Source organism: Castor canadensis, chromosome 2 (genome assembly GCF_047511655.1).
Source record: "Castor canadensis chromosome 2, mCasCan1.hap1v2, whole genome shotgun sequence".
In the NCBI taxonomy this organism is placed as follows: Eukaryota; Metazoa; Chordata; class Mammalia; order Rodentia; family Castoridae; genus Castor; species Castor canadensis.
Window position 1 is genome coordinate 47,740,448 of NC_133387.1, and position 25,265 is coordinate 47,765,712.

General features: G+C 40.7%; 1 protein-coding gene across 1 annotated transcript; it reads left to right on the top strand.

Annotated features, from left to right (window-relative positions):
- Nucleotides 1–9: 9 nt before the first annotated feature.
- Nucleotides 10–25,265, top strand: Pon1 (paraoxonase 1). The gene is made up of 9 exons (XM_020174803.2): nucleotides 10–350; nucleotides 7,170–7,240; nucleotides 8,992–9,047; nucleotides 9,376–9,544; nucleotides 12,439–12,565; nucleotides 15,487–15,687; nucleotides 16,944–17,025; nucleotides 21,253–21,381; nucleotides 24,843–25,265. Exons 1-9 carry the CDS (start codon nucleotides 277–279, stop codon nucleotides 24,999–25,001), a joined length of 1,068 nt encoding a protein of 355 aa, XP_020030392.1. The 5' UTR covers nucleotides 10–276; the 3' UTR covers nucleotides 25,002–25,265.

Consider the following 25,265-nt stretch of genomic DNA (forward strand, 5'->3'; position numbering starts at 1 on the left):
GCTCTCCTTTCCCACAGTTCTGTATTTCCTTCTACCTGTTTGATCTCCTCTTCTTGACTGGTCTAGGCACCTGTTTGATTATCTCTCTTTAAAGCCTGAGAGTGCAAAAAGAGGTGCCAGGCTATCTGTGCACAGCTCTGGGCGGTGGCCCTTGATGACCAGTGGTGGAGCTCTTGTCCAGACTGACCTGACCCAAGCTAACTCTCAGCCAGTCTTGGGGCTGTTGGAGCTGATCTGCTGCAGACAGGAAGAGGTTCCCAGCCATCGCTGCCAGCTATGGAGAAGTTGACGGTGCTGACTCTCGTGGGACTGGCACTAGCAATCTTCATCAGTCACAGGTCTTCCAACCAGTAAGTTGGGTTGGGGTGAGGGTTGCAGTGCAGCCCTGATCCTCCTCACTCTTGCTAAAGCCAGGAGCACCTCCACTCCCAAAGCAGGGTCCAGGCTCTTCACAGAAAATATACATGCCTGTGCTTGGGTATACACCTCACAGGAGCTTCACAAATGTCCACCTTTCATGTACCACTCAGAAATATGCACTTGTGGTGGTCTGCCAGAGGGGGAAGTCATTTGTCAGCCATGCTAGTGGCCATACAGTAAGGGTACACAAACTAACCTGTCAGGAAGATGTGTGTGCTTTGACTGCAGATTCACTTCTCAAACTGGCTAACAAACCACCTCACCCCCCCACCTCCCCACCCCGCTGCTCCCCCCAGCCCCTCCCTGCCACATACAAATAGCAGCCCAGAGCAAGGGGGCTGATTGTTTTTGTAAATTAGGGAAAGGAGACCCCCAGACTTAGCTCCCTGCACTGGCACAACCTTCCTGGCTTGGAGAATCTGTTTGAGGACCCTCCAGATTAGGCTGAGTCATCATGACCAAGTCATGGAATCCCGACAAGCAGACAGAATACCTACCTGTGGACCAGAGCAAGTAGGAACAAATGTTCCCTCAGGTGGCTACGGGCTTCAGTGAGTGCCGGGCAGAGAGGAAGGACCCTTGTGCTGGCACCTGGGTTTTAGCTTTCTCTTGAGTGTGGGATCTTGGGCAAATCACTTTGCATTTCTAACCTTCGCTGCTTCAGTAAACTGGAAATGGAAATGCATACTCATATAGGAAGCAACTAATACCAGGCTTACGATAAAGTAAAAAGTCAGTAAATGTTAGTTCCCTGTTCCCCACTAGAGTGATACAGGGGTCCTGTGGGGGAGAGTAAGGGATGAATTTAAAATGTATTAGACTTTTCATGATAACTTTTATAGCAGATCAAAGTCTAGAGACAAAAGTCTAGTCTAAAAGCCTTACTCAATAATATTAATTTTTTACTCTGAAGTAAAATATTAATAAAACAGATCATTGGGATTTAAAAAATTTATGTGATCATATGGGTTACTTAGAAGCTTACATTCAGACTAGGTTTTTACAAATAATTGTGTTTTTTCTTCAAATTATTATTATTTTTTTTTCAGTACTGGTGCTTGAACTCAGGGCTTTGCACTTGCTAGGCAGGCCTCTGGAGCCATGCCTCCCCCATCAAGTTGTTATTTTTGAAATCATAAAATACCAGAAAAGTATTAGAAAAACACAATTATCAATTTAGACTTTTAAATGATGGGAAAAATTAGTTTGTAAGTTTCATTAATCATAAAATTGTTTGGTGCTATAGTAGATAGATAGATAGATAGATAGATAGATAGATAGATAGATAGATAGATAGATGGATGGATGGGTGGATAGATAGATAGATAGATGGATAGATAGATGGACGGATAGATGGATAGAGAATAAGTGCAGAGCTTCCTGGAATAGCTCAGACAGGGCAATGGAAGGAAATTGCACCCACTACCCAGAAGCTGTTGAGCCTTACTACTCAAAGGGGTCTGTGGCCTGGCTATGAGTGGTACCTAGGAGCTCTCTGCATGTACAGCATCTCAGGTCCCACATTCTATTGAATCGATCATTACTGAACAAGTTCCTCTGGGAGTTTGTATGCTGCTCTGTAAGGGACGTCCACATCTTGCACTCAGCCATATTTGAACCAGAGCAAGAGATTCTACAGGCTCAATCAATGACCTTTATCCCCATCTTGGCACTAAGACACCACAATCTCAGGAAGATCATGAATCTGCCCACAGGAGGAAAGGAAAGCAACGATGTCTGGTGGCATGCCTCAGCGGCAAGCCAAACCCCCAGAGAAGAAACAGAGATATGTGTGTGCATGGGGTCAGGTTTACAGGAAGTTATATGGGCTCATGCTGGGGGGAGTCTTGCAGAAGCATACAAGGGGTGCCTTCAGGGATTTCCTGAGCTTCTGATATGGGTGCAGCATAGAGGAACAAACTGAGAAAGCTTTGGTCCCTCATTGTAGTCAGTTGCATACAGCCTTGCACATACGTACTGCACAAGCCCAGGAATGCCTAGGACAATAAAAACAGTGTCAGCTGCACATTTGGAATGTGGGGGCCCTGCAGGTCCCCCCATCATAATGGGTGAGACTGCTAGGGATTTTTGGTGCCTCAGTTTGGTAACAGTATTTCCCAAGAAAAGTAAGTTCATTAGGACACAGAGCAGCAGCAGACAGCTGAGCACAGGGAATTGCTGCTACTGCTGCTTCAATGTGAGTGTGGGGCAGGTTTATTTATGCAGAGCAAAGCAAAAGCCAGCAAAAGTGCACCTCAGTAGGAGGGTGGGTGGACAGACTCAAGAGGGACCACTGTACTGGGGGTTCCAAGACCTCAAGCTTTCACTGAGGTCTGCAGAGATAAGCATGGTCAGTCCTGGCAAACTGGCTAATGTGTCATTAACTCTCAGAGACTTGTCAGGCAGGGGGCGGTTTTTGGTCCTGGATGGTCAGATTGGGGCTGTTATTTTCTGTGGGCTTCAGGGGCTGCAGGCCAGCAAGATCCTTCTGTATGTTACAAGCTATTCCGTTAAAGTCAGCAGTCTAGGATGTGATTCTTGGTTTCCTAACTCCCTGCTTAGTCCACATCAGAGACAATTGTTTCCCTTCTTTAGAAGGAAGCTGCAAAGCTAGCTTTAGTCTCTCAATGGATTTTTGTCACCTCATGCTCATCTAGGTAGCATACCTAAATGAAACTGGTGGTAAATTCCTGACTACCTGGTTTCTGCAACTTTCAAGTCATTTCATCACTTTACTCCAAGAAAAGTTCCAGCTTGTTTCTCCAACTGAAAATTATGGGATAATAGCACAGATTACAGTAGGATATATATAAAAACAGGCATATAATAGGTGCTCCACAATCATTAGCTTTTATAATTGCCATATGTGATCTCAAAATTCCACTTAAGTATTCTAATGAATGATACTTGATGTGCTAAGACTTTTCATCACTGTGACAAACACTTGCAGGAAACAACTTGGAGGAGGAAAGATTTATTTTGGTTCATGGTTTCAGTCCATGGCTGGCTGGCTCCATTGCCAGACATCATGGAGATGTAAACATGATAGAGGAGGTTGCTCACATCATGGTGAGCAAGCAGAAAGGCAACCAGAGGAAAAGTCAGGGACTAACATGCTCCCTCCCACCCCTCCCCACACCACCCTCAGGAGGTGGTGATCCAATTCCTCAGCCTCACCTTCCAGTTTCTACTTCTTTCCAATAATCTATTAAATTATTAATCCATCAGTGGATTGATCCACTGACTAGATCAGCAACCACCCAATGATCCAGTCACTTGCCCAAAACCCCACCTTTGAACATTGCACTGGACACCAAGTCTTCCACACATGAACCTCTCATGAGACACTTCATATATGTATACAAACCAGAGCACTTGCATATCATCATGACTCATCAAAACCCTAGGCTAAGGACAAATAACTCTCTAGCCCTCCAGTCTTCTCTATCAATACACTCATTCCATCTTCTCATTCTGATGCACTAGCCTAGTAATACCACAAAACAATTCAGCAGTGATCTGCCAAGTCTCCACCTCTGAAAGTGCTGTGTTCATGCTGGAAGCTGTAGGGATTACTAGGATGTATTCACTCACCAATCTCAGAGTTTATAGACAGCAACAAGAGCCCAAAGTGATAACCTTAAAACAATATGGCAAGGAACTTGATGGATGTGTATGAGAAGATAATAAGGATGAACAAAGGAGTGAGTACTCACACCACAGAAGATCTGGAAAGCTGGGAAGGTCTCCTTATCAGTTGGGTAAGGTGGCAAAGGGCATTTGAAGTAGAGGGAACAGCATAGGCAAATAGAAAGGGTTATCAAGAGCGCTAGGTATTGTGACACCTAATTTCACATTCCAACTCTACCCTTTTAAATTATTAACCACATATAAATGATTTGGCTTCTCTGTGTGTCCTCTATAAAACAAGGTAAATATGAATCTTTGTTTCGAATGTAGGTAAGGAGATTAAATGTGGAAGTATGTGTGAGAACCCTTGACACAGGGATTGGCACACAGGAGGCCTCAGAAAGGAACAGTGAATGAATGACAATCGTGTAGCAGCGGAAAAATGACTGGGTCCCAGAGTTCCAGGTTGGGTCTCTGAATATTTAGCTGACCCTTCACTTCCTTTGGCAGGGAGTCAGCAAGTATTCACACAGAACAGTTCGTAGCAAAGGTTGTGTGATTTCCGGAAAGAGTTCAGAACCTTGTTAATTAGAGACATATCTTAGACATTGAACCTCATATCTTAGATCTGAAATATTTGAACACACGTAATCCCTTGATAAGATATTTTCTGATAATTTGTAACTAGGTTAGAGAAATATGAACTTGACATAGTAACAGAAGCGGGGGTATCTTCAAGTGCTTCTTCCAGCTTCTCAGCAGTGTTACGTGTAAATTTTGCATTGGTAGAGGGTTGAATGTGGATTAGCACTTATACTTGAGTTCCAATCCCAGCTTAGTCACTTCATAACTATGTGGCCTTGGAAAGCCACTTAATCTTAGTCATCTGTAAAGAGAGAAAATAAGACATTAGGGAGGTATTTGAAGGCTAAATGAGGGTATGCACAGTATCTGAACTATGATTTCTGCTCAGATATGACTGGTTTGGGCCACAAATCGAAACCCAAAGAAACTGGGTACAGATTTAATGCCTGTTTGCCTACCCAGGAGTTCCATTAACTTGGATTATTCTAACATTCCCAGGTTAGAGATTATCTTCCATGAGAGAGAAGCCCATGTCAAAATACGTGCTGAGTAGTTCTGCCTTTGTCTGTCCTCTGTGAACTCATCACATTTAATGAACCTCATGAACTAGGCAGCACGCTTATTTTTCCCATATGGTTTTGAGTCTAAAAAAAGCAAATTTGGCTATTCTTGGCAGTTTTTCATGAAGTTTGGCCCAGTCAGTGACTTCACATCTTTGACTCCCTTCTCCCATGTCACTCTTTATATTGATGTTGGTTGTGACCTTCACCTTAACATCTTGTTCCTGTCCCTTTGACTTCCTTGGGGATAGTCTATGAATATTCACTGCATTTTCCCCAGACCAGTATTCTTCCAAATGGTCAGCCACAAAGTCACTTTAGTAAACCAATCTAACATTTTTAAATAAACAAAGTAGAATTGAACACAAAAGTTACAAATGTATCTCTTGGGACTGGGGATATAGGTCAGAGGTAAAGTGCTTATCATGCACATACAAGGTTTGGGGTTCCAGTCCCAGCACTGAAAAAAAAATCATCACATGGATTAGAGTGAGTATTACTTTGTGAACTTGTGAACTTTGTTTCAGGTATGTGCGTGCACGTGTGTGTTTGTGTGTGTGTGTGTGTATGTGGTGTGCTGGGTGTCTGCATCATGTAAAATGCTTTTCCTCACATGGTGTCATGCTAAAAAGTTTGTAAACTCCTGCTCTCTCACTTCTTTTACTTCTGTATTACAGATTTTTGTGATTACAATGTCAGATTACCCTTTTTTGAATACCTTCTAGATCCCCAGGTGATGGGGCAGATCCCAACTTTCTTTTGAAGCCTCCTTTCTAAATTCATGCCTATCGTCCAGGGGGCCACAGTCTCTTGCAAGCCAGGCCTTCCTCATCTATTTGCTCATCTCTGTATCTCTAGCCCCAAACTGGTGGCTTTCTACTCTGGTTGTGCATTGGGACAGACTGAGGTGCTATTACAAAGCAGGTTACTGGGCCCCACTCCTAGCCAGTTAGGCCAGACTGTCTTAAAGGGTAGAATCATGGCATGATAGTAAGAACATCTAAATTTTTCTGAGTGAATGAAAGAAAGTTGCCCCCAAATGTTTATAATTTATACAATGTCAGTAAGAGTTTTATCCAGAGTGTTTAATCACCCTTGATCCATCCCCCTTCTGTGATTCCCAAGTTGCCAGGCAGGCAAGAAAAGAATGTCCAAGCTTATTCTTATCAAATAAGAATCTGAAGGATTCTTGGACAATTGTCATTACTCACGATGGCTATGTTGTCTCGTTTTTCTAAAAAGTCTACATTTATTTTAAGTCTCTTGGCTATGCTAATGTTGTAGTCTGTTTGTTTCAAATGTTTCATCAATAGCTTTGGTCAGGTAATTTTCTGGAACTTCCTTCTTGCATCTGTTCTTTTTTCCTGGGTCCTTCACTTAAATAATTTCCCCATGATCTTCATGTTCTCATGTTTAATAAATTGCTTCTGTGTATGTGTGCATGTATGTGAATATGTGCTTGCAGGTGTGTGGAGTGAATGTGATTCCTTTTTACAGAATGGACTAGGTATGATTTTTTGAAGTTGCAAGTCCTTTAAACACATCTGTGTCTTTAAATTTCCACACCTGAAATCAGATGCCCAGTCCAGACTGGGAAGAAGTCCATCTGTCAGTAGCTGTCAACATCAATGGGTACCTTGGAGCCATGATGTCACTTACCTAACTTTTTACATAAGAGTCCCCAAAAAGCTGATGAAGTAGCTCCTGTTCTGTGAAAGTGCGCAGAGCCTGGAGGGTGCGCTCTATCTCTCTTGTGTATCTGTCCATCTCTGCATGTGAGACCTCACACGACTCCATGTTGTACTCCAAGGCCCCACTGGTCGGGTAGAAGTGCAAATGCCAGAGACCACTAACTTTGGGGTTGTAAAGGAGGCAAAGTTCAGCTAAGGTGAACTTTGTAGGTTGCTTACCTTTGCAACTTACTGCTAATTTTGGAGTAGTTTTACATATGTTTCATTCCTTTCTCTTCCCTAGAACAAGATTTAATGCTTTCCGTGAAGTAACGGCTGTGGAACTTCCTAACTGTAATTTAGTTAAAGGAATTGGTGCGTATGTGAGAGGACGAAGTGTCTCATTTGAACCGCTAGTATATCACCTCTCTATGTAGTTCATGAATACACCATTTAATTTTGTTCAAAACCACAACTTTGAACAAGGAGAGTATTATTGAGTTAGCAGTTAATTATAAATAACACATCCTTTGACTTTTGACTTTTGGCATATTGCCAATATGTTAGCTTTTTTTTTTTTTTTTTTTTTTTTTTAGTTTGGTCAGTAAAGCAAAAACAATCAGAACAATGCCTTATCTCATGTAATATAAACTGAGAAGACAGCCAAAGATGGAGGAAAGAGGGAGATAAAGCAGTGAGTAAAGAATATTTTTTTTTTGATAAATGCTCTCACAGGCCTTTGCAATTTACCACAAGGCTTTGCCTCATGCATCTTTCTCTTAATGTTAGAGAGGAAAAATTTTCCTAGAAGTTCTCAGCAGATTTCCCCTTAGATCTCATTAGTCAGAGCTGGAGGACAGTCTGGTGCCCTAGCTGCAAAGGAAGCTGGGAAAGTAATTATAGCCTCCATTGTGGGAAGCAGGCCCTGTGAGCAAAGATAAAAGGCAGAGGAATAGCAACTGCTGGCAACCAACAGGCAGTGTCCCATGGCTCCACTCACCATCTGGTTTCAACTAACCAACTTTGCTTTTGCAGACAATTTGTTTGAAATCCATGCTCTTATTATGTTTCTGGTGGGTGGTGGTTTTTGTGTTTTATGCTTAGAATTATTTATCTCAATTCAGAAGGCTTGCCCAGAAGACACATTCAGTTATCGTTATTAAACTTGGCCAGAAGTCTTAAGGCACAATATTGTTTCCTAGAAAAATACGTATTAAATATCACCTGATATTTGAAAACCTTACATCTTCAGAGTATGAATACAGAACCAAATAATTTGTTTGTCTCTAGATTAATTGAAAATTTAAAATTTTACATGCATTTATAACTAAATAGAAGATAGGAACATTTAATTGATCATTTGAAATATATCCCCGTTTTAACTCAAGTATTTGTTGTTTGCTTATATTTCTAATGTGGTTTTCAAAGGGTTTAATTAATTTGGAACTATTAGGTATTGTTATGTGTTTGGAGTATATGCTGAATCTTTAGAAAAACAGTGCATTCTTTCCAAATAATCACACCTTTTGAATATTTTGTAAATTTCCATGAACTTTCTTTCTTTCTTTATTTGCAGCACTAGGGTTTGAACTCAGGGCCTGGCTCTATAACTTGAGCCACACTCCCAGCCCTTTTTTTTTTGCTTTAGTTTATTTTTCAGGTAGGGGCTCATGTTTTTGTCCCAAGGCCAGACATTGACTGTGATCCTCCTGTATATGGTCTTGCAAGTAGCTGGGACCATAAGCAAGGGCCACCACACTCAGCAAGATAGGGTCTTACTACTTTTTTGCCTGGGCTGGCCTTGAACCATGATCCTCCCAAGTATCTGGGATTATAGTCATGAGTCACCTTGCTAAGCCTTCCATGAACTTTATATAAAGGTTTCAGACACTGAGAAAAAAAGCTCTAGTCCATCAATTTTAAACAAATATATTAAGTGCAAATTTAATTATACTTGTTAATGATATTAATATTTTTAAATGTCCATATAATGACATTCAGTAATTTGAATAAATAAATAAACAAAGAAGAGCTAATATGTAGCCCCATTTTCAAGTTAGGAGTGATGAAGAAGTAGATTTTCATTAATGGATATGAAACATTCTGTATATTCCTTCTGTTTGCAGAAGCAGGCTCTGAAGACATAGATATACTGCCCAATGGACTGGCTTTCTTTAGCACCGTGAGTGTTCACTTTCCCTTCCTGTTTTCTAGAACATTTTCTAGGACCAGCAGTTTGACTCGTTCACTTAGGTCTTCTATGTACCAATGCCCACTTTCAACACAGCCTGGAAGCTGTGTTGTGGTCACACAGGACATTGCTGTGGGTGACGGAAGGGTTTGTGGGGGTGGTCTGTTAGGAGCCTGTGGCTTCCAGATTCTCCCTGGGCAAACACTCAAGCCCATGTGGCCCTGTGACCAGACCGTGGCCTGGACCAGAGCACATGTACCACCTTTATCTGTTTGCAACATTTATAATGAGCCTGCTTTTTGTCCTCCATGCATTCAAGGGATTAAAATATCCTGGACTAAAGAGTTTTGAGCCTGATAAGCCTGGAAAAATACTTCTGATGGACCTAAATGAAGAAAACCCACAAGTGCTTGAGTTGAAAATTACAGGAAGTAAATTGGATTTGCCTTCATTTAACCCTCATGGGATTAGTACATTCACAGCTGAAGGTAACAATGTTTACTATTTACTAAACAACAAAACTAAATTTTTCAGAAGGAGAAACATGCCAGTGAATGAGTATTTCTTCTCATGACCATATTATGATCATGAATGTTCCTAGTTTTTGAGCTTACCTCCATGTTAATTAAATATAGTATTAAAGTCACTTAAATGCTTGAGAGTACTAAAATATTTAAGATTTTTACAGCGCCTAATTTTATAAAACATACATTCATGTTATCGCTACAATTGCTATAATAATAATAATAATAATAATATGCCCTAATCATTACAGACTTTCCATTTTAAACAATTTGAAAGTCCTAGATATTTACAGGTTTTTCTGAACTAGGTCATTGGTGACCACATAGTCAACTTTCTCTCAGCCCAGTTACCTTCAGGGCTCTCCTGACTACTGGTTACTCTGTTCTGTGTTCAAACTGTTCTTCATTTTGATGCCTTTCAACCTAATTTGTTGTCCCCATCCTTATGCATTTACCCCATTTTCCCTCTCTGTTTTCCTTGTTAATTTCCTTATTCACTATAATAATTCTCAACCTCACCTGGGTTGTTAAATAAAAAAATCCCAATGCCCTGGACTTGGTCCCAAAGAATTTTCTTTTGTTGGCCTGTTGGAGACCTGGTTAGCAGTACTTGTAAAAAAAAAAAAAAAAAATCCAAGCGATGAAAACATCTCCTGATTCCCATTGTCTCCATTTCCTCATCAGACAACGATGCACTCAGTCCTCCTTCCCACTGTCCTCATTGTGGGTGGATAAAATTGCTGCCTTGAAAAGCTTCGCTGATGTCCATATTATCAAACACCCTTTCTCTCTTCCTTCCGTCTTTGTTTTCCCTCCCTCCTTCTTTCCTTCCTGCATCTCATTTTGTATTATTGATCACTTCCTTACTTCAAGAAGAAGTGATATTCCTACTTTTCTGTCCAAGTTCTGACCCTACCAAGGCTTTTCTACTTTTCTCACTGTTATGTCACTCCCTGCTGGTTCCCCAAGCATTCTTCTAGAGGTTCAATTCAATCATTTCTGCCTCTTTATTTTCTCTATTTCAGAAACTTCAAACTGCTGTCACTATGCCTACATCCCAAGAGAATATTCCCAAATATGAATTATTATTATTGGTATTTTTTAAGGTCTTCAGTTCCATTACTGAACGTGCTTATTAAATATTTCTAGATACTTCCCTTTGGGTTGCTCTCCTATAACCAGTTTAAACTCAAAATATCAAAAAATGATTTTCTACATACACACTCACACACATTCATTTATCTCTTTCAACTGTCTCTTCATACTTACCCATCCATCACCATTAGATTGTATTTTAAAAATATTTTTGAGTGCCAAGAAAATATAGTGTTCAATATGTGTATACGTTTTTAAATAAAATGGGGTAGTATTACACAAGCCCTTCTGTAAATTGCTTTTGTATTAAACACTACATCATGGACTCCTTTTTATGACCGAGCCTTTTGAACTACTTTGCTGCGTGGGAGTGCCGTCATACGGTTCATCCACTTAAGAGCTATTGAGGTTGTTACCACTTTTGTGCTCATCGCAAACAGAGACAAAATAAACATTCTTGTACATGGATCTTCTCCGAATATTTCCTTAGAATAAGTTTCTAGGAGTTGAATCTGCTGCACAAAATATGAATCCTGGTTTTAATCCTCACTTGTGTTTGGTTGCTGTCTCCCTCGTTCCTCAGCCATCACCAGGGTCTTTTGATACTTCCAGTCAAGTGCCTCTCAGGTCCTTTCCTATCTTTTTCTTGTGGGTGTCATTGTTCTAGCTCACTCCCTACTCTCTACCAGCCTGGATTACTGCTGGACCTCCGATCATGCTATTCCTTGGCTCACAGCCCCTAGCAAATATATCTTAGATCCTTTCCTAACAAGACTGACCCTGGCCATCTGCCTCTGTGGTCGCAGCCCTCCCACTCTCCACTCTTCTTTTCACTCTGCTCCAATCACAACCTCACCATTAAGTGAATGTGTCAAGGATGCACCTGTCTCCTTGGGGCTTTTGCACTCTCTCTTCCCTCAGCCTGGAATATTCTTTCCCAAGATATCCACATGGTTTGCTCTCATTTTATTTAGGTCATTGCTCTAACATTGCCTCATTAGAAAGACCGTCCCTGACTCCCACAAGGAAAACACCTCATTACTCCTGGTCCCTTTTACCTGTTTCATTCTTCCTTTATAGTACTTAATGCCAACTAAAACACACACTTACTGATTGCAAAGGTTAATCAGAAGTTGGCTTCTCGGTTTAAACCTCTTCAGTTCAACTTGCTAAACATTATTGCATCATTTTCCTTCAAACAGCAATTTGGTCATGTCAGAGATTTCCAAAACTCACTGCTTCTTCAGGCAAAGACTGCTAACTCGGATCACACGTTCTTGGCCACTGAGACTGGATTCCTTCATGTCCCAAACTCCCACTGACTCCCAGAAGCTGCTGTCATTTCTACAAGCTCTTGAATGTTCTTCTCATGGGATTTATCATCTTACACTCTGTAAATTATACCTGAGCTCACCTTCACCTGTTAGCAGTGCCCCTCCCTCTCCCTTTTATCACAGCTCGGAGTGGAGGACACTTGAATTAGAAAGCTCACAAGCAATTTTGGAGTTTTAGTGTCAGTGATACTCATTCTTAAGTTTTCCTCCTTTGGAGTTTTGAATTTTAGACTGTCACTTGTTCTTCCTTTTGCCACTTTTCTTTAGAGCAATCACAAATGTACTTCTCTCTAAAAAGACATGAAAATATTCCATCTGCCTGACATCATAAGTACTAGTTGGAGGTGGGCTGAAATTGTTTTTGGGAGACAGAGCTGACAGCTGAAAGCTCTGTTAATGTTTCAATTTTTGTTTTTCATCTCCTCTCAGATAATGTGGTGTACCTGCTGGTGGTGAACCATCCAGATTTCAAGACCACGGTGGAGGTGTTTAAATTTCAAGAAGAAGAAAAGTCACTTTTACATCTGAAAACCATTAGACACAAACTTCTGCCTAGGTACTGATATATATATATATATTTCTGTTTTCCCCCAGTGGCACCCACATTTTGCTTTTCATTTTGGCCAGGGCAGGTTCAACTTTCCTTCATAATGATCATAACCTCCCCCTTCACCCCTGCTCTGCCCCAACCCATCCCAAATGTTCTTCTGCAGAAGCTTTTGAGGACTTGAGTCCCTCAGAGAAGGCCATTCTCTTCCTCTCTCATTTCTCAGGCTGGTTGGATGCTGGTCTGAGGCTAATGGCCTCGGATCTCATTCAAGCTTTTACCAAGAAAAAATTCTCCTCTTCCAAGACCAGGCTTAGTATTTCAAATCCACACAAGCTTTAGAGATGAATTTCACATCTGGAGCTTATTTACTTTATTTATATCAAAAGTAGAATGAGATATTCTTGTGAATTCATAACACATATCGAAGAGAAGATCCCAAACCTGGTGCACCTAAGACTAGATTTAGGTGCCTGTACTGCTGTACTGGTGCCCACAACCCAAGCAGATCTGCAGAAACCCTCAGCCCTCAGCTCCATACTAGACTCCTTGACAATATAACAGATGAGGAAAGAAAACACCTGAGAATCCCCAGTCCGGCTCAATCCAACACAGTGAACTTTCTCCCTGGCCTAAGAAGATTGGTCTATGAGGCTAATGATGGAGTTACGAAAACAATCTGACACTATCCTCCAAAATAATTTTTACCTCCTAATTATTATGATTTTCTAGAATCCTGACCTCAGCTTGTATAATTTAAGTACATGATCAACCCCCTTCCTATTTGTAAATCTAGATCTGTACCCTTTGCAGGCCCCTAGAAAAGTAATTGGTGCTTAGAATGCACTCTGTGTTAGCTATGCCCCTTCCTCTCCTTTCTTACTTGGAAATTTTGAAGATGAGGAAACTCAGAGTAAAGAGTAGTGGAGTTATTGGATGGCTGACCAACTAATTAGTGGCCATGTAGGTAGCAAAACCTTGGCCTTCCTCTGTGCCTGTAGGATGAGTGAAAGTCCAGAGAAGAGATTTGGGGTGGAAAAGTTTATTCAAACGTTCATTTAACACATATATTTTGGAAAGAGAATGAGGTCACTGAGTGTTTAAAGAATGTGAAGAATACCAAGATCTAACATAGGAAGAATTTACATAAAATGGAGAAGCTGGGATAATGATAATAATAATAGTAACACCAGCACAATGGGTTTTGGAAATAATGAGTTTTGGTGCACTTACCAATTTCAAAACATTGTTTTATTGACTTTTTACAAATACCTTCTTAATTAGGTATTATTATACCCATTGTGGATTTAACATTTTTTCGTGGCCTGCTATATTTGTTAAGTTGCCCCAAATGACAACACCAATAAATGGTGCAGGTGGGATTTTCATCCTGATAGTTTGACTCCTTTCACTAAACCACATGAAATAGTGACATATGTATTTGTTCCTTTCTATTTTGTGGCTGTTTAGAGCACTAATATTCCAATTACTATAAATCTACCATAATTTAAGCATTTTATTAATACCATACAGCTATTATTTTTGGTCATTTGCTGCATGCTAGGCCTGGGGCCAAAGCCTTTGTACTCATTATTTCATTTCAGCCTTACCCCAAGGTAAGGAGTGACTCCAAGGAATGGAGAGAAAACTGAGTTTCCCAGAAGGGGCCCAAAGTTGAGTGACATGCTGTGTCCTTACGTTGTGACAACAGCAAGCAAGGTCAGGATTCATACAGAGTCCATTAGATTTTAAACCATTCCACTCTGCAACATTTTTATGAAGAGTAGGCAAAATGATAGCAAAGCATACTAATTTCAGAATTTTAAAAAAGAGTAAAATCGGCTTGCAGATTTCTGTCTGGAGCCTGTACAGACTAATGCTAAATCCCCAACCCTTTCTTTTCCTTAGTCATACTACTCCCATTGATTGAGGCGTTCCTGAATTTGCTCCCTGCAAAGTACACCATAGGCATAGTTCACTGTAATTCCCTTGAGACTCCACAGATGAAGATTCTGGCCCATTGTCTTCTACTAATGAGCTGTATGACTTTGGGAAAAAAACTCATTTAACCTCTCTTTACAGATGAGAAAACTGAGGCTGTACATGCTGGTCTCTCTCACCCTAGAGCCCCGGCTGCGTCAGAGCTGACGCGTGGCCCATTATGCACTCTGTAACAGAGCAAAGACAATTTTCTCTGCGATCATGGCCCCAGGGAACTTCCGTCACCTCAATCAACAAGGACTGACTCACTTACGTGTTTGCTATTGTACCTATTAAAGCAGGAAAATAGACTCATATATCTTACATTTTCTGTAACAGAGAGAGAATCCTAATCAGAAAGGAAAAAAAGCCAAGCATCATGTTTTTGAGCTTTTTTGTTCATGCACATCTTTGCAGTTTAGAAGCACAAAACTTTCAGGCTAGCAGGTAGACCAGTATATGAGCTTCCTTTCACAGATAAGGAAACTGAGGCCCAATGTGAAAAGATTGATTTTTTTTCCCCCTAGATCTCATAGCAAAGCTTAAACTAAAATGCAGGTCTCCAGGGTTCTAGTTCAATGTTTTTCCACTGCCTTCTGATGCCTTGGTCTGACAGGAGTCAGTTCCATGTGTGCACAGGTTCATCTTGCCCTGATAATGATTCCTGGACCAATGTAAGGCCTAGACACACACACACACACACACACACACACACCCCACTACTTTTAAAGTACAGCTATTTTTATGTTACAGTGCTATAGTCACCTCTTCTTATCTTTGAGAATTGGATAGGCGGGATGATTTCATATTAATTCCCTGCCATTAGAGCTAACGTGAAGTCTCCACCCCATATCTTGACTTTAACAGTAGATATTAATGAATGCCGGTTCATAGTGCTGTACTGTGTGCCACCTTCACTTGTATGTATCATTTGTGTGTTTGAATTGCAGTGTGAATGATATTATCGCTGTGGGACCAGAGCACTTTTATGCTACAAACGATCTCTATTTTGTTGACCCGTACTTACGATCCTGGGAGTTGTACTTGGGTGTAGGATGGTCAAATGCTGTTTACTACAGTCCTGATGAAGTTCGAGTGGTGGCAGAAGGATTTGATTTTGGTAATGGAATCAGCATTTCACCTGACGGCAAGTACGTGCACTCTTTCAAAAGCAGCGGATTACTCAGGTTCTCGTTAGACAACTTTAGAATGTAGTCTTTCTTTAAGCAATGTGACTTCAATTTAACATGCAAGAAGAAATCCGGGAAGATGTAAAATTCTCTAATTTTTCAGGAGGTAAAATTTATCAAATCAAAAATTCGTGTTTTGTGAAAGAATACTGTGTTTTCATTTGAGAAAATAAAAGTACATTTCAAGAGGGAGGACATTTAGTATTACTAAAATAGCTTTGATTGGAAGGAATATTTCTGAGTGTATAATGAGATTAATAGTGTGATATGTAGTGTTGTTCTGTGACACCATAAGGAGTTTGCACCAAAATGTAAACAAAGCACTGCTTCCTTCATCAACGAAGTCTTACTTTGAAAAAAAGAGTCAGTTTAATTCAGCAGTGTTCTTAATGACGTAGTTGATTTATCTCATGGTGGTCTTGTAATAAACAATTCAGAGACCAGCATTGGTCTGGGGAACCACACTTTGAATAGCATGTGTGTACACGCAAGATTTATGCATCCATCCATCTCTACCTTCCTGTTCTACCATCAAGGATATTAGAACATTAATAGCATAGGCTTAGAAAAGGCAACATGGACATCTTCCAACTATTTGGAGTGTCTCCTGGTCCTTAAAAACAGAAGATAATCAAGCCGTAATTTATCTTTTTGTCCTGGGATACACTGTGCTTAACCTAACTTGGAATCTTTATGGTGTGTGGCATTGTACACTGGGCAGAATACTAAATCTACAGGGTCAGGACCAGGCTCAGGACGAGAGGGGAGGAAGACTTCTCTCCATCCAGGCTAAGCAGCCGTCTTTTCTCAGATTTTCTCTGGCCTAAAAAAAGGGACTATTGGCAAGGGGCTTTTCTAAAGCTTCCTCAAGAGAGAACTCACAAGCCTCTGAAATGCAGAACCTGGGGTTTGTCATTATGTTGACAAATCAAGGGCATTGCATTTTGATCCCGGATATTAAGAGCTGGTGTGAGGGATATTCCTTACTTGCTGATTGGGGATAAGCAGCTTACCACCTTAAGGAATAACGCTTAGAGATTCAACCTCTTTATGCACTCTAAACTCATTGAGCTCTTTAGAATTTAGTGTGCTTTGAGATGGGTTCCATTCTCCAGTCTCAGAGCAAAGTTCCTCTCTAGGACAAATTATTGCAACTACGGTAATCTTTTGAATTGCACTACTTCAAGCACTTTGATGTAGCTCTTTCTTCTTTGAAGGTATGTCTATATAGCTGAATTGCTGGCTCATAAGATTCATGTATATGAAAAGCACACTAATTGGACTCTAACTCCATTAAAGGTAAGATGTATTAACATTGTAAGTTTGCAGGTGATAATTACATTCTAATTGATTTGTGAAATTAAAAGTGAGGCGAAAAGATTGTCTAATTGGAGTGGGTGAAAACCAATTTTTCACTCTTTTATTAAGATCATCAGTATCGTTATGTATTTGTTGTTCAGTTTTACTCAGCTGCAAAGTGGGAAACAGCAAACAACACCTCTCACCTAGGAAACTTTGGTTCTTTTTGCTCTAGTGAATTTTAAGTTTGGATTATGTCCCGAGTCTTTCTGTCTCTCCCTCCTTTTCCTTTATGTAGATGGAACAGCCAAGAACCAGTCTCTACTTGTGTTTAATATAGAACCTCTCTCTACAATACATACATAAAGGTCACGTGCTCACCATGCGCACAGTGTGCCCTTTTTTCCAGCCAGTCTACCTCTGCTGCCTCCAGGTCTTCTTGGAGGTCCCCAGGCATGGCTCTGCCTCAGGACAGAGGCTGTTCCCTCTGCTCATGGAGATCTCCAGATCTCCATGGCTCCATCTTTCCTGCATCCCAATCTACTTGCAGTTCTGCTACTCCACCCCACCTGTTTCCTACCTCCTTTCTAGCTTTACTTTTGCTTTCAGCATTTATTATCAACATACTACATATTTTACTTGTCCTCTTTATTAACTGTCTCCCCCACTGGAGTGTAGGTTCCCTCAGGACAGATTTTTTTTTTCTATTTGTTCCTAGAATAGTTTCCAACTGCTAGTAGGCATTCAATGACCACTCACTAAACTAATATGATGGAGTCAGTTGTGCATCACGGGGTCACCTTCTGCCCCACCAGCTCTGGTCCAGGCTGAAAGTTTGGGTCAAAAAGAATAGAAATCCAAGGGAGAGGAAAGAGAGACCAAGAGCAAGGTGGAGCATATGAAATCAGCCCCCTGCCCCTGGGAAACCACAAGACACCGCTCTCTTTCCACTCACGCCCACAGCACGATGCACTGTCACTGCCAATGGCACGACTGTTCCCGTCAGCACATCCAAGGTACTGTCATGAAGGGCCTCACTCAGAGAAAATTACCTCAAAGCACCATCAAATCTAACATCATGTTTGACATTAAAAATCATTGGCAGACAGAAAACACCTGAAAAAATGCTCACCATCTCTAGCAATAAAGGAAATGCAAATTAAAACCACACTAAGATTCCACCTCACCTCTGTTAGAATAGCCATCATCAGCAACACCACCAACAACAGGTGTTGGCGAGGATGTGGGGAAAAAGGAACCCTCTTACACTGTTGGTGGGAATGTAGACTAGTACAACCACTCTGGAAAAAAATTTGGAGGCTACTTAAAAAGATGGACATCGATCTACCATTTGATCCAGCAATACCACTCTTGGGGATATACCCAAAAGACTGTTACTCCAGAGGCACCTGCACATCCATGTTTATTGCGGCACTATTCACAATAGCCAAGTTATGGAAACAGCCAAGATGCCCCAGCACTGACGAATGGATTAAGAAAATGTGGTATCTATACACAATGGAATTTTATGCAGCCATGAAGAAGAACGAAATGTTATCATTCACTGGTAAATGGATGGAATTGGAGAACATCATTCTGAGTGAGGTTAGCCTGGCCCAAAAGACCAAAAATCGTATGTTCTCCCTCATATGTGGACATTAGATCAAGGGCAAACACAACAAGGGGATTGGACTATGAGCACATGATAAAAGCGAGAGCACACAAGGGAGGGGTGAGGATAGGTAAGACACCTAAAAAATTAGCTAGCATTTGTTGCCCTTAACGCAGAGAAACTAAAGCAGATACCTTAAAGCAACTGAGGCCAATAGGAAAAGGGGAACAGGTACTAGAGAAAAGGTTAGATCAAAAAGAATTAACCTAGAAGGTAACACCCACGCACAGGAAATCAATGTGAGTCAATGCCCTGTATAGCTATCCTTATCTCAACCAGCAAAAACCCTTGTTCCTTCCTATTATTGCTTATACTCTCTCTACAACAAAATTAGAAATAAGGGCAAAATAGTTTCTGCTGGGTATTGGGGGGGAAAGGGAGGGGGCGGAGTGGGTGGTAAGGGAGGGGGTGGGGGCAGGGGGAAGAAATGAACCAAGCCTTGTATGCACATATGAATAATAAAAGAAAAATGAAAAAAAAATCATTGGCAGAGCTAGTTTGGTACTAATTGAAGTAAAATGAAAATTTACACACTTTTACTGGCTGAGAGAATAAAAACCAGCTGTGGTTATAACCATAGATACTTCTGTAAGTTGAGTGTCAAATCATTCTAGAATAAAATAAATTCAATATGCATTTGGAATGCTGGGCTCTGCTCCCCCCAAAGCAAGGTGAAAGTGAGTCTTATTTCACTTTGGTAATGGACCATACTCATCTCTCATCCTAACAGTCAACTCAGTAGAGAAATTTCTGCAATCATTAGAATTTCTAGAGGTGAATGGTGTTGATGGATGAACAACACTGTGAATGTACTTAATGTCATGGAGTGATGCAAGGAAAAGTAGTTAAATGGCAAATTTCATGATATATATACATATACAAACACACGTATGTATAATATATACATATATGTTACTATAGTAAAAAAGAATTTGCCTTTCCTCCTTAAAAGACTGTATGACTTGTCAATTAATTCATCACACTTGAGTGAGCTTCAATGTTCTAAAAATTGGTATATTTGTCAACAGAGGATGCAGTTTCTCTTGCAAAAAATAATTTATGAAATTTCCTTGACCAAGGAATGGGAGATCTTTCATTTGTCATTGTTAGAGTGTAAGAAGTGACACCCATGCCTACAAATTATCATGGCCAAGAACTACGTACCTGCAAGGCCAGAGGTCACTTCTAGACCCAGCACCAGCTCCCTGTTGTACCATGAGCTCTTCCATGGTGGGAACCATACCTTCTGGGTACTCTGCACTCTCCTGGTGCTGAGCTGAGCTCCTAGTGGTGCACATGATAGGAACTTGGTGATTACATACTGAATGGATGGGACCCAGGTTTCTGTGTCCTTCTACCACTCTACCTACCATGGAATTCACCAAGGGTTATTTCCCTTTAAAGATGGTAGCATAGCCCCGGGACACACATTTTCCTCAGTAAAGGAAATTAATGTATGAGGGTAGCATGCTGGCTCCATGGATAAAAGTAAGGGAGACAGAGAAAGCCTGGAGCTGATTTTGACCAGGGGATGCTCACAGTTCAGCTACTTCCTGTGGCTAATGCGGGTGTTTCCGGACTAAGCAATGATGGTTCTGTGTGATGGTGAGAATGAGGCTCTTCCACATTGCTTGAACCCTCTAATCCCTTTGCGAACATGTGGGGACAGATCTCATTTTGAGAAGGAAGTAGAGGGCAGCAGTGGCTCCCTGCAGCTGCCTGCCCACCCGCTGGCCTTTGAAGTGAGTCACGACCAGTTATTTACAGGGTCCCAGGGCACTGAAGACTGCTGGACTCTGAGGTATTCCGCAGATATTGTTTCTCCGATGAGAGTTAGAGGTAAACAAATAGATGGGATTTATTTCAGTAGAAGGCAGCCAAGATGATGAATGGTGGAATTAAGAATCGTTGGTGTTATTTATGATCCTGGTATAAAGCCTCGACAGCAATCTGAGCAGTCGTCACAAGCTTGCAACTTATATTTAGAGGATAAACAGCAGAAGAACAAGGAACTGAATATCATCAGGAAACTAAAGAACAAACTTTCCCTCAACTCCAAGGCAAAAATTAGACGCTAGGTGATCATTTCTTCTTTGGCTGTAGAGCCCCTGATTAGCCGTGAAAGAGTCTAATTCCATTGGCATTCTCATCAGAAGCGAATCTACATTTCCTGGTTGTTTTCTGAATGCTGGTAAAAATAACATTTACAAATGCCATTTGAGAAGGGACAGCTTTATGGTGCACTTAATTAAAAATTTTTTTTTAATAGTTTTAGGTTCATGCACAGATGCTGGTACAAATGAGTTCATTTAACATTTAGCAGTCTTTCTTTGCTTTCTGAATCTCCTCCCCTCTATCATCTGACCTGGAAACTGACAAAATACTAGCATAATGAAAGGCCAGCAGAGTTTCCTTTGGGAATGAGGCACTCTTGTGTCCTTGGAAGCAGTAGTGTAGTGCCAAGAACAGGGGATAGTTTTCCCTGACGTAATGCTGCATCACTCTAAATTTTTCCTTACTTTCTGCCTTTTGTTCTCTCATTTTTATCTTGGAAGTCCCTGGACCTTGACACCCTCGTGGATAACATTTCCGTGGATCCTGTGACAGGGGACCTTTGGGTTGGTTGCCATCCTAATGGTTGGAAGATCTTCTACTATGACCCAGAGAATCTGCCTGGCTCAGAGGTTAGTTTGAAAAATGTACCCGATCAGTGACCTTGTTTTCAGCTGAAAACATAGTTCTTACTTTTGTTACAAATGAAAGAGGGACACAGATGGATAATCCAAATGGTCAGAAATGAGAAGGACTTTTGTGTTTGGAGTCTAAACAGGAAACAGTACATCTAAACTGGGTAATTCAGGTCTGGCAGAGTGGCTCAAGTGGTAAAGCACCTGCCTAACAAGTGAAAGGCTCTGAATTCAAACCCCAGAACCACCCCCCAAAAATAAATAAATAAACTGGGTAATTCAAGCGAAGTTTAATAAAATAACTCTCTACAAAGATGTGGCCATAGTGTCAGGACATCAGCAAGGTAGGCAGGAAATGGCTACCAAAGCCAGAACAAGAATGAGTTGGGCGGGGATGCAGTTCAGTGGAAGAGCACTTTACAGCATGTATGAGGCCCTGGGTTGGATTCCCAACACTGGGGTAAAAAGAGGGAGCAGTGTGTGGAGAGGGTTGTCTAAGAATAACCTGGCCTCTGGTTGAGGGATTGTAGCCAACCAGCTGTGACCTCACAGAAAGGAAGGCTCCCTCTAAGTCCTTCTATTCTCACAGCTGCTGCTAGAGGCAGAGAGCCCAGGATCCCCCTCAGAGAAGGCCTTGGTACAAATGTGGGTGATGCACATGTCTTCAGAGCTGGGTTGAGGAGACCCAGCTCTGGACAATGTCCAGAGCTTTATTTAAGTAGAAAGTCTCTCTGACTTAGGAAGTCACAGTAGTTTAAAAAACATAATGGTGCCACACAGCTATGGTTTGACCATTCATTACCCACCTTCCTGTTCAGCTTCCTATTCCTTCATGTCAGTAAAGTCTCCCTTCATATCTGTGGGGGATTTGTTCCAGGATCCCTATGGATGCAAGAGCCATAGATGCTCCCTTTTTTTTTTTTGTCCTTACTGGTGTTTGATCTCAGTGTCTCATGCTTGAGGCACCCTACCACTTGAGCCACTCCACCAGCCTTATCTGTAGATGCTCAAGTCCCTTACATAAAATGGTGTATTTGCATATAACCTACACACATCCTCCTATATATTTTAAATCACTCTAGATTACATATGTAATTTCACTACAATATAAATACTATCTAAATAGTTATATTGTATTAATTAGATGATAATGATAAGGAAGAGAAAAGTCTATACATATTCAGTTCAGACATTATTTTTCCCAAGCATTTTCCATCTGGGGTTGGTTGGATTTGCAGATGTGGAACCCCAGATGCAGAGGGATGACTGTGTAGGCACAAAGCAATGCAGTGGACCAGCTGAAGCAGAACTAGCCATCCTCTTCTGACATCCCTGTGGAAGGGAGAGATAAATCACTTGCTGGAAGTTATTTTGGTTGAAAAGACCTCTTCGTTCATCTTTGTTATAACACTCAGATCTCATTTTTTGGTCATGATCTTTATTCAGCAGGTAATTATTCTTGAAGTTTTAGCAAGGATTTATTTTAGTATAGTGGGATAATGTAGGAAGAAATGGGAGAGGGGAGGGAGAAATATTTTTTCTTCCCCATGCAGGAAATGGGAGTAGATTCCTTTAGCAAGTAATTTTGCAGTACAAGTGACAACAATTTGAAGCCCACTTTGCCATAGGCATTTGAACATTTACCATGACTTATCTGGTCTTTTCTATTCTGAGTTTGCAATATGTACTAACTGTACTTGTCATTTACATCAGACACATGATAGCGTTTTGACATATATGTCTACTGTTGAGTGTTTTTAAAGTTTACTTTTAAGTCAGTATCACCTACCCAAAGGACCAAAAAATGTGTCATTTGTATTAAAAGCTCAAGTGTGCATTTCTAATTATATATGGCTCTCGTATCTCCTATATCTAGCTTTACTAGAAATTATGATCATGTTTCATGGAAATCCTTTGTGCCTTTTGTTAGTTTTTAGCTATTACGATTGCTGAACTGTATATTTAATAGAATTGGAGAATACAGACTGTGGGATGTTCACTATATAGAACTGAGCAGAATGTTGGATTCTAATTTGTATTTGTCCTTGCTTGTTAGTTCATTTAGTGAACTTGGGTCATTTGCTACAGCAAGGACTTGGTTTGTTGCTCAGGAAAAAAACAATAACTTCCTAATGATGTGTCTGGTAAGGAATAGCAAAAAGTAATAATAACCCATTATGTAATGCATTCCTCCAAAGTACAGCGATTTAGTTTTATGAACAAGAGGCTTAGTTAAGTCAAGGTGCACCATCAACTACGTCCTTGTAAGTCACTACTACATGTTACCGTTTCAGCAGTTTCCTAAAACATGTGTCTTTGGAGCTAGCTGTGTTAAAGAGGTCATTTTGAATGTTTTCATTGGCATTTTTATACCCATGTACTGGCCTTCCTAGACTGCCATATTTGCTACTTTGTATTATTGATATCCTTTCTTTCAGTCACTACCCAAGTTGAGAGGGAATTTAGGAATAATGTAGTCTTACCATCTTATTCTGTAAATGAGAAATAAGTAGTAAGTAGAGAATTCAAGATATGCCCAGTCTCCTGCCTCAGTAAGTCACTTCCTTTAGGCTGAGTCATATTAAATTGCTATTTTTGTCAGCCAGAATGACCAAATATTAGCTATTTCATATGGTGAGTTTAACATAATGCTACAGTGTTGCTAATGATGCAATCAAATTACTCAACTAAGTGAAGGAAATTGAACTTATGAAATCTTATACATTTAGAGAAGGTAACTGAACTCAGAAGAATGGATTAGTGTGGTACAGACACATGGTTTTTTGTGGGGGCAGGAAGGGTCATAATTTTCTTTTTTCTTGATTGCCTGCATTTAAAAAGCAGTGCCTAGCACGTGGGAAGCTGAAGAAAGAGGATCATGAGTTTGAGACCACAATTACCAGTCCCCTCGCCCCTTGAAATTAAGTGTTAACATTGAAATTCCTAGCTTAGGACTAGAGGTATGGCTCAAGTGGTATAGTGCCTGTCTAGCAAGCTAGAAGCCCTGAGTTCAAACCTCAGTGCCACCAAAAAAAAAAAAAAAAAGAAATTCCTAGCTTATTCCAGTCTTCCCACTATTTCGCATTTCCTGTGGTCCTCACCGCTCCCCAGGTTTTACATCAGGCTGTGGTGCTCGTTTATATATCTTGCCAGCCTCTGTGGGTGTGTGTGTCCTCTGCCGTTGTTCAAGATCATGTGATCAAATCTGACTGTTTACAAATAAGGAAACTAGTTATCTTAAACAAAGTAGTTTTGGAACAAAATACAATTTATATAACACTCTTGTCACACCTGAAAATTATGATTTCTGTTATCTTGGCACAAATTGCAGAGTTTAGTTTCATTGACCTGGATAAAGTTCACTCCAATGGCTTCTTACAGAGAAATGACCTCATGTCTAAGGTCATTGATTTGTGTGACTTTAAAAGAATACCAACCTCATGTTATTTCTTTGATAGGTGCTTCGAATCCAGAACATACTAACAGAAGAACCCAAAGTAACCGTGGTTTATGCAGAGAATGGCACAGTGTTGCAGGGCTCTACTGTTGCATCTGTGTACAAAGGGAAGCTGTTGATTGGCACTGTGTTTCACAAAGCTCTCTACTGTGAGTTCTGACCCATGTCATGGAAAGGGCCGGCCCATCATTTCAGCCCTTTGCCATATTCCAGGTGGCCACAATGAATGCTGACATTCAGTTTGGACATCAGGCAGCTAAGAGTGCTGTTTGTTGGGAGCAGATACAGAGAACACACTATCAAACTTGTCTCAGAATATTTGAAAACCTCATTGACCAACGGGAAACCCACTTTATTAAAATGGCTAAATATATCAATTGTCAGATCTTAAATAAATGTTTAGCTGTATGTGCTTTCCCTGAAA

Coding starts and splice junctions, on each gene's coding strand:
- Pon1 (XM_020174803.2), top strand. CDS start 277: ATGGAGAAGTTGACGGTGCTGACTCTCGTGGGACTGGCACTAGCAATC. Junction 9,545..12,438: donor TAGTACATTCACAGCTGAAG/GTAACAATGTTT, acceptor ATCTCCTCTCAG/ATAATGTGGTGTACCTGCTG. Junction 21,382..24,842: donor AGAATCTGCCTGGCTCAGAG/GTTAGTTTGAAA, acceptor TTTCTTTGATAG/GTGCTTCGAATCCAGAACAT.